At 41.2% G+C, this 10,190-nt stretch overlaps 2 protein-coding genes across 2 annotated transcripts; both read right to left on the bottom strand.

The window, feature by feature from the left end:
• Positions 1–1,507: 1,507 nt before the first annotated feature.
• Positions 1,508–10,062, bottom strand: LOC119736143 (mediator of RNA polymerase II transcription subunit 12-like). The gene is made up of 3 exons (XM_038210155.1): positions 9,730–10,062; positions 5,688–8,241; positions 1,508–2,369 (listed from the first exon to the last, which is right to left on the bottom strand). The coding sequence occupies exons 2-3, from the start codon at positions 6,274–6,276 to the stop codon at positions 1,858–1,860; spliced, it is 1,101 nt and encodes a 366-aa protein (XP_038066083.1). The 5' UTR covers positions 6,277–8,241; positions 9,730–10,062; the 3' UTR covers positions 1,508–1,857.
• On the bottom strand, positions 7,991–9,922 carry LOC119735829 (brain protein I3-like). Its single transcript, XM_038209766.1, has 2 exons — positions 9,730–9,922; positions 7,991–8,241 (listed from the first exon to the last, which is right to left on the bottom strand). Exons 1-2 carry the CDS (start codon positions 9,920–9,922, stop codon positions 7,991–7,993), a joined length of 444 nt encoding a protein of 147 aa, XP_038065694.1.
• Positions 10,063–10,190: the final 128 nt, after the last annotated feature.

Raw genomic sequence — 10,190 nt, 5'->3', positions numbered from 1 at the left:
AATACGATAATTAAATTTATTATAATGTTCATTTTAATATATATTAAACTATTATTACATCTTCCTTTAATACAAAAAAAATATTGACATTTTTGCTCCATAGTACTTTTGGTTGCACATAGTTAACACTAAAAAATCTGACTAAGTATATTCAGCACATAAACGATCTGATATTTTGTGTAAAATATTTAATATGGTAATTCTGCATAGCATATGTGACTTTAATGTGCAGTTGACTTTACAAAGTATAGAAATATAACAGTAATTTATAAGCACAATTGGCACTATTTTGGTTACTTTTAATTTGTAGGCCAAGATCAATGATGATGTCTGCTCCCATTCATTGACGGAACCCTGACATCAGACATACGCAGGTGGGTAAAATGTGATTATAAAAATAATATGAAAACTGAGAAGACTATAAGAAGACTATTCAAGACTGAATAACAGCATTGTTATCGGCAGATCCATATTTTACAGTACTGATGCAACAAATACACATCCCCACCATTTAACCTTTCGAGTTAAACCATTGCTTAGAATTTATACTTAGAATCAAAGACTAAAATGGATTTGTTCAATTTCGTTTCCAGGAAAATGTGTTCGTCTCTTGACAACGGGTGAAATGAGTTCAGAGAATGGTCGAATCTAGCCTCAGGATTTTAATAATTTTGCTGCTCCAAGATGACCAGCCTAGTGATCTCTTTGTACATAATTATCTCACTGATTGACTAAGCGATTGACTGACTGTCGCTTTTGACTTAGATTGGTCACAGACTGGTGAAGAGAGCCGGGCAGTGCTGTTGTATAGGATTACCATGTCACTTTAACGAATGGGCTAAATCAGGCATATTGTTTAGACCAGATGCATGAAGAGGCTTCAAGTAAACAGCCATTATATGAATCAAATGAATAGAATTTGGTGTGTGTTGGGATCAGTTTTACTGGGTTTGCCTTTTCTTTTGTATATACGTATATAACATGTAATATATAACAGACAACATACAGCGCGTCCCAAAATACCCGCAACATTTTTTGCGAGGCTCTAGCGTCGCCGCAGAAACACGTAACGCCATTATTTTTATATCATTTTTAAAGCTTAGAAATTTAACTTTATCCCTGGTAAGTATTGGTTTGATTTTCAAAAGGAGTTTGAAATTATTCGTGTTCAAATAAAGGCATGTCGAAAACAAACTCCACCGATTTCAAGGAAAATCAATCATGCGCATTAATTATTTTTAATGTGGAAATGCTCCATCATGTTCATGATGTGACGATCTCGTTGCCTTTTACTTTCTGTGTTTCCTTTTTTTTTCGATCCACGTATCGACTACGACTTAAATAAATTCCCAATATTGTTCATCGTTTCAAGTTCAATGTGTTTTAATATAAATCAACTGTTTTTTTGTTTTGTTTTTTCAACAGCTCGTAGACTGGAGTTTGCATCTGATGTACCGCATCATCGATTTTCCTTGAAATCGGTTGAGTTTGTTTTCAACATGGCTGTATTTGAACACGAATAATATAATATATAATCTATATAATCTACAATATATATCAAACCAATACTCGGCAGGGATAAAGTTAAATTTCCAAGCTTTGAAATGGTATAAAAATAATGGCGGTACGTGTTTCCGCGCCGACGCTAGAGCAGCGCCAAAAAACAGTGGCGGGTATTTTTGGACACGCTGCATAATCTCTATACTGTAAAAACACCTAGTTTGATTTGACTAGGAAACGGTCAACCTTGTACCCAGCTGCCTACAGCTAGGGTCAGCTAGGAGCATGTTTGGCTGTTTTCTAGTCAAATTTAACTAGAATGTTTTCAGTGTATAATCATCTGATATAATTATTGAACTATACTGTTAACCCACAATTTGAGCACCTCCTCTCCCTCATCAGCAAGCAGAATATGACACCACAGGGGAAGCAGAAAATAGCAAGCAAGATGCCGAGGAGACTGAACTGCTGGGACAGGACACCGGAGTGGCACTGCGGGCAGTTGCTGACCAAGGGCTGGTACTGGGGCTGGGTCACCTTCACCGTGCGCTGGGGCGTTTCGGCCGGGAAGTGGAGCTCTTGTTGACCGGGATGCTGCTGCTGATGCTGCTGCTGCTGCTGCTGTGGATAGTGCTGCTGCTCTCTGTACTGCTCCTGCTGTTGTTGGTACTGCTGCTGTTGTGAAGCATGTTGGTGTCGCTGACCTGGCTCTTGCTGCTGCTGGTACGCTGGGTCTGTGGCTGGTTGGGCCTGTGGCTGGTAGTGCTGCTGCGGTTGATGAAGTTGAGCCTGGTGCTGCTGCTGTGGTGGATAGTGTTGTTGTTGCTGCTGCATCTGTTGATACGGCTGTTGCTGTTGTTGCTGTTGGCCTGGTAGGTAAACAGTGGTGGAATGGCAATAAAAATATAGTTCATTTTAAAGGTATTTGAGTTGGAGAATATATTCAGTTTAGTGTTGCATTTTTGCTGGTTCCAGATGGCCATCATACAGTCATCTTTGTACCTATATCGCACTGACTGAATCAAGTACTGACTCACTGACTTTCACTTGTGAATTAGACTTGCTTAAGCCGCACCTTAACCCTTAGGTTTGAAGGGTAAGACGTGCCCAGTAACCCCAATAAAAAGGCTCAATGTAGCCAAATGTGTAGGTCACACGCATAAAGATACTTCAAGAGACAGGCAATAGACATCAACAGTTTTAAGCTTCTGTTCTGGTGGCTCAAACTCCCGCCGACGGATACGGGGAATGACGACCATGATGTCCAAGATGATAATGATATTGATATATATTGATAAAAAAATATGAGAATTTACTTTTTAATTGGAAACAAACAAAAAAACTGAAAGCGATCTTCAATGTCAACTATTCTCCTTCTTCTTGCGTGTGGTCTTCCTAGTTAGGAAAGGTAGCTGTCTTGAGCCAGGTCTATGCTGCAGGAGTGAGGTATTCTTTTCTTTTTTATATTCATTTTTCCCTGACTTTTGGTTTTAACAAAAATGTTCCTGTTATATCAAAGAAGAGAAATTGTAATTGAAGTACTTTCTGTGCTTTCTATGCATGGAATCAGTGTTTTTACATCGTAATAAGAAACAAGTGCGAGTGCAATATAAGCTCTGGCCGTGTGGAAAGAAGTTTTGCATGAAAGTCTTGCATGAAATCGATCAAATTGATCCCTGCCAGAGCTGAAATATGCGACGCCAAAAATGCAACGTCGATGGCACATATGGAACACCACACTTTTGGTCTCTTTTCCGGGGGCAGACAAACAGACAGACCGACCGACCGACCGACAGACCACCACGTGACATGTAGAAGCTTCTGCCACAGCTTAAAAAGTCAAGAATGCATAGCTCCAAATAACATGATTCCTGATTGCCTATCCGGGTCAGAGGGCACTTTGTTTTTCTTTATTTTGGCCTATCATGAAACTCAAAACGAAACAGAAAGCAATGCGCTGACGTGCAAACAGTGACGAACTATCACGTATGCACTATCAGTTATACTCTGTATACTATGTGTCCAAAATAAACAATGGGTGGTTATTATACGTCTGAATTTATCATGTACGATGCGCAGTGAACTGATTTGATTATTTCTTATTTAAAGGGAAAATACAACATTTGCAAACATCAAAAAATAAAACTACCAAATCATTTTGAAATACCTTGCTGGACTGTTAGTGAATGACAGTGTAAAGCATCCTGTAAAATCATGGCACCTGGTATACTGTCATTTTCAAGAAAAGTGGTATTTTTGTATCAATTTCCAACGCTGGTCGGCCGACCAGCGTTGTGAAAAAAAACTGGCTTTTTTTCAAATACTGGCCCCAATTGACCATCGCACTTGTTTGCAATCGATTACACACCTATGAACGGGTACAAGCCAGCTAGACTGGTTCCTTGACCTTACAATTCCCCAATGTAGGTAAACTGCTCTGTTTCTTCTTATATGGAGTCAGGGAACCAGACTACAGGAAAATGATTGTTTTTCTTGGTTTTTATAGCATTTTCGAACCCAAAACCTCAAAAAAGTCAGTGTAACTATATTTGCTATATATTTCCAACCCCCCAATTCCATTTATTTCTAAAAATTACAGCAAAAGCAAATGATGTATATTCCCTTTAAAGGGAATAAAAAATTAAACACAATTTGCAAACATCAAAAAAAAACCTACCAAACTTATTATGAAATACCTTACTGGACTGTTAGTAAATGACAATCTAAAGCATCCTGTAAAATCACTGTTGCACCTGGTGTACAGTAATTTTCAAGAAAAGTAGTATTTTTGTATCACTTTCCAACGCTGGTCGTCCGAGCAGCATAGAAAAACTGGCTTTTTTTTCAAATACTGCCCTGATTTACCATATTTAGTTAGTCTGCATTTTGTTTGCAATCGATTATACACCTATAAACGGGTACAAGCCAGCAAGACTGGTTCCTATACCTTACAATTCCCCGACGTCCATAAATTCCATCTTAAGTGGGGTTAGGGGACCAGACTACTGGAACAAGATTGATTTTCTTGGTTTTTCAAGCATCTACGAACTTAAAACCTAAAACAAGTAAGTGTAACAATATTTGCTATGAAATACTAACACCCATATCCATCCATTTTTGAAAATTACAGCAAAAGCAAAGTTGTATATTCCCTTTAAAAATACCAACTGTTAGATAACGTTTGTTTGTATAAAGTAGCGATTTGTTTTCATTTCGTCCGATCTAAAATGATGTGAAGTTGATTTTCTTTCTTTCTTTATTGAAGTGTATTCCAATGTTGTCGATTTTTACATCAATAAAAAGGGCAGATCATTAGCGCATATAAGGTAAACCTCGACATGCAAGTACCTTTTTTTATGCAGGATAAAGCAGTCATTTATGAAGGAAGTATATACAATTATATAGCTCCTTCTAGTTCTTAACCAATCGCAAAAAAAGACTTGGAAAGCCTATAGTGTAGCTGGTCAGAGAACACACAGTTTTCTAGAATCTCTACAATGTAGGCAGAATGAGCTTTAGTGATAACGTGGTGGAAATAGGTAACCAGTCAGGGAGATAGTTTTAACGAGTTTAATTCACAAGTGACAGTCATGAGAGTCTGAGTGAGTCAAACAGTCGGTCAGTCAGGTGCAAGGAGGACTGTAGGATAGTGTTGTGCAAACCCGACCCGGACCCGAAACCGACTTCAGGTCGGGTCGGGTCAGTTTGTCCATCATTTCAGTCGGGTTGGGTAAGTTAAGGCACAAAAAGCAGGCACAGTTGCCCAAGCCAGATATTCGGGGTTTTCGGGTCGGGTCGGCTCGGTTCGGGTCGGTTTTCCTTGAATCTTTGTCGGGTCGGGTCACGTCGGCTTTAGGGAGTTCAATTCGATTTCGGTTCGGATTTGCTTTTTGTCCACAATGTTTCGGTCGGTTTGGCCTGGTCAACCCGACGGCCGACCGGATGCACAACACTACAATGTAGGCAGAATGAGCTGTAGTGATAACGTGACAGACATAGGTAACGAGTCAGTGCGATATGTAACCAGTTTAATTCACAAGTGAGAATCAGTCTGTCAGAGCGAAGCACTTTAATACACAAGTGACAGTCACTGGTTTAAATGAAAATAGCGAAATAATGCTGAGAAAATGAAAATAGTGTAAAAGCTTTTTTTAATGGCGCACATGCAAAAACATGATTTCACTTACTATTTGCTGCAGGCAGAACAGGCTGGGGCTGGTTCATAACGGGAGCAGCTTGGCCAGGGCGCCATTGTGAGGAAGGGTCCGGGGGAACTCCTTCGGGTCCTTGCCCGGGCCGGACTGCTTGAGTACCAGGGGGCGGAGCGTTACCTCCCGGCATCTGTGCCCCTTGAGGGGTTGACTGAAACACAGGCGGCCTGTCCAGGGAACCATGGCTCCCCGGGCCCTGTTCCTGCGGGTGAACAGTGGGTGGTTGTTGCGGGACAACTCCGGGCGTGTTTATCTGCGGTCCCGGTGAGGGCTCACCAAGCGTGACTCCCGATGTCTCTTGCTTTGCTCCAGGGTCTAGCTCAGACAATCCATCTTGCTGTGCTGTTAAACCTTCAGACGGTGGCCCGGGTAAAGGTTGGCCGGCTGGCTCCTGGTCTTCCTCCGGTTGATTGTCCCCGGTCGTTGTCCCCTCTCCCTGAGCGGGATCGTCACTGTAAGGCTCGGGGGCAGTCAACGGGGACCGTTCGTCATCAGTGCCCAGGCCGTCCATACTTTCTGCCCGTCCTGCGGATCTAGCAATATACACCGCAGCAGGTCTTTGCATATATTAGTGGGCGGAAACCTCCGGTAACAACAGTGCACTACACCGGTTCACGTATTACAGTAACTCCAACATGCATGCCTAGTGACTTCGGTGGTAACACACTTGAACTGTGAACTGTGACGAACTTCTACGTGATCATTGTATCGGAGCTGTTTACTCAACCACAGTTTCCAATGAACACATACATGTACTTTCGCATTTGATCGCTCTGTTTCCGCATTCAGTGTATAATGTGCAACCGTGCGGTGTTACTTTGCAAGCCACCGATTGCTAATGGCATTTAGTTGACACAATCGCGTTCATTTTCCATTTCGAATTTTTGTTCGATATACGGAGTCCCTAAAAGAGAATTGGAAAATAAAGGTTTAAGTCGTTGCCACTGTTTCTTACTGTAAGTTGTATATTCCCATGTCCTTTTAAGGACTCTGTAGTTCAAAGATCAAGGGTAGATAGGGGGGAAAAAACAACAAAACGCAACCACTTATAACCAACCAAACAAACAAATTTCAAGCAAAGCACAAGTCCAATCTAAATCCCTTTATTATAATCAATTCGTCGATGTTTTTATTCCACTTAAAAAAATCTTTCAACTGCAGTCCACATTTATCAGTTGTTTCGAATCACGACAAACTGCATTTATCCATATCACTGGTCCATTATATATGCCGTACATGATTAAAAAAAACTTAAAATTTGACACATTAATTCGTATCAGATCCTATTTCACAAAACGTAATATTTGGTTAGAATTTCCAAACCAACTGTCCAACTCAACAACATTATAAGACCTTGATGTTTTTTGATTTCACATTTGGGGCTATAAATTTGTCATCTATAATCTACAGGTTCTCTTTTTCCTCCTTTGTTAAAAACAAGGCATATTGAAAAAATATTGAATTATAAGATCAAAGCTTTTTTTTCCTGAAAGTATTGATGACAATTCTTATAGAAAACTCTGTGGAACGTTCAATTACATCTATAAAATATGACCATTCCAGGAAGGTATAATCAGATTCCTCCTGTTTCCCAAAATGTCCAAAGTTTCCGACCACATTTCCGTGGCAATTATATAGGCCTAGCTATGGCTCCGGTGTTTCAGGGTTAGAACGGTTGTATTTTCAGCAAAAAAACTCCAATGTTTGTTTTCAATTCTGAAAATTTTGAATTCATTTAATCAAAACTCGCATTTGTGAAATGTTGATGACAAGCGTAATGCCTTGTGTAAAGGCTATCGTTTTGCCTCGGGTACGGTTTCGAACGAGGGCAGAGCTGTGCTGCGTCACATTGGCGGCTACAAAACTTATTAGAGACCTGATCTATTAAGAGACGTCAGGACATAGTCATGTCAGGGAACCAGACTTCTGATTCTCTACTGTTTTCATTTACTTGCCAACAACACATGATCACGTGCGAACGCTGAAATCTTGAACACAGCATAAACCGCTATAAGTGCACTCTTTAAAATTGTCATGCAGAGCAGACCAATTTGACCCGGGTCGGGTCGGATTTAACCTGTCACTTATTCGGGTCAAATGACACTTTTCGGTGTCACTTTTCTAGGCCATTTGACTAGGGAAAATGTCTTGTTGTTTTTACGCTAGAAATATCATTTTGATCCAGTAGAAGATACAGTTCAAATCCGATCCGGTTTCGGGTCCAACTTGACCTGGGACTTGATGTGTGTATTAAAAGTCCCGGTGTTGACCTGCGCTGTTTAGCTGAATGTTGCCCGGCAGTTGGTGCACACCCTCTCCCTCATTGCCAAGCAGCAGAACACGCCCAGCGGGAAAAAGAAAATGGCCAGTAGTACACCGCACAGTGGGATATGCTCTTGTAGGACTCCTGAACGACACGTAGGACATGTGCTGACCATGACGACCTGATGGGTGGTGGCAGGTTGTGGCACGGTGGTGGTTGTCACTGTCACTTGAGCCGGTTGGGCTGGTTGGCCGGCTGGATAGGCCGCTATATTAGACAAAGAAGAGACAATTAATTATTAAAACAGGTTTTCACAGTCTAAGTCCAAGACTTGGACTTGGATTTGGGTTAAACTTTTCCCCAAATACAGCCGCTCCTGATCTCTGGCAAACCCGATAGAGTCGCCGCATCGGTAGAGAGCGTTATAAAAAAGAAGAAGAAGGAATCAAAATCCAGTCTTTGGAATGTTGGCACTCGGAACGGAGACATTGTGTTGTTGACAGCGCCTCTTGTTGGAACATGGTTTCTGTCAGACTTGTATATTCGAGTCACCAAACATCGAGTCCGAGTCCGAGTCACTACTCCCGAGTCCGAGTCCAAGTCCCAAGTCATGCAGGTCGAGTCCGAGTCACGAGTCACAAAGGCCGAGCCCGAGTCTGAGGCACGAGTCACCTTTTAATATATACAGTCGAACACCTTTATAACAAGGTCCCCGGGACTTTACAAATTACCTTGTTATAACAGGTACCTTGTATTAACAGTAATGGAACTCAAAGACAAACAAAGACTTGGGAACTAAAATGTTGCTTGTTATATGCAGGATGTTGAATTAACAGTGCTGTTTACATCATAGTTCGACTGTATATTGGAAATAAATTTATGAGGTACTGCTAAAACCTCAATGTGTAAATGTTTCAATTTTTATAGCTTTTTTCTAAATTAATGAAACTGGAAATTCAATATATCGTATGTCAAGCTTGCATTTACGCAATATCAAGTGTGGACGCTGGGGTACCGTTTTCATACATTGGTTTCCCAAATCGGAAACAAGTTAGCCTTTACGTGCTGTGTCTGTACATTAGATGCGTTTCTTCTGTATCGCTTACACAGAAGCGGATCTTCTTCAAAATATTTTGTACAGTAATGGTTGAAGGCAATAAGTGATTTGTGGTAATTTTGGTCGAGTCCCGAGACACGCAGGTTGGCATGTCAGAGTCCAAGTCCAAGTCCGAGTCCGCAGGGTCGAGTCCGAGTCCGAGTCCGAGTCCGAGTCAAAGTGTCATCGTGACTCGAGTCCGAGTCCGAATCAAGGAAAGTGGGACTCGAGTAGGACTGGAGTCCAGGCCGAGTCACGAGTTATACAAGTACAAGTCTGGTTTCTGTTTGTATTTGCCTAAATACACACCTTACAATTCCCATTTCGTTTACTTTTATAGGTAGAACACTTTAACTGCATAACACAAAGAACTCCAAATGTCAACACCGTACGGATTCTTTTTTACAAAAATCCTGAAATCAGTAAAAAAAAAAAAAAAAAATCCAGACAAACATCATGAAATCGGGAAAATTGCAAATCTCTCCTCTTATAAAAAAAAATTTAAAAAATAATCGTTGCTGTTAAGTTTACTGCTGTCGGTATTAGCATTCAGCCAGAGTTTTACGACATATCAAAACTTTTCCATTCAGAAAAAGCTATTATACTATTAGTCTTGACCAACACACTTTGGTAAAATCAAAATCGAAAATGATACTCACGGTAATTCATCGGAGGCGGGTAGGCATTGCTCTGAGCCGGCGGTGGGTAGGCCGCATTCTGCGGCGGTGGATAGCCGGCAGGTTGTGGGTAAGCGCCCGGGTTGTTCTCTCCGCTGGGCGGGTAGGTCCATGACGGGTTGTATGGGGGCGGCTCGGCCGGGGCTGGCGCGCTATCCATCGGCTTAGGCTCCATAGGTAATGACTCAAAGGTTGAAGCAGACTCAAGAAAGTATATCAGCTATTCGATAATATGACTCAAGTAGTGTGCTCTCTTTTAATGATTATTGGTGAGGAAACATTTGGGCGTTATGGCGTCTATATTGGACTTTGATCTGTCCAAAGCAAACGAACATTTCAGCCTTTCCAAATACGTTACGTAATGGTCAGTAAGATTAAGATAATAAGCAATAATATCTCGTGTAATTATTTACTAACACACTGACGTCACATGAGGCTTAACA

This window comes from Patiria miniata, unplaced genomic scaffold (assembly GCF_015706575.1).
Source record: "Patiria miniata isolate m_02_andy unplaced genomic scaffold, ASM1570657v1 HiC_scaffold_29, whole genome shotgun sequence".
NCBI classification, from domain to species: Eukaryota; Metazoa; Echinodermata; class Asteroidea; order Valvatida; family Asterinidae; genus Patiria; species Patiria miniata.
The sequence above is the reverse complement of the archived record's forward strand: the minus strand, read 5'-3'. Positions and strand labels throughout refer to the sequence as shown.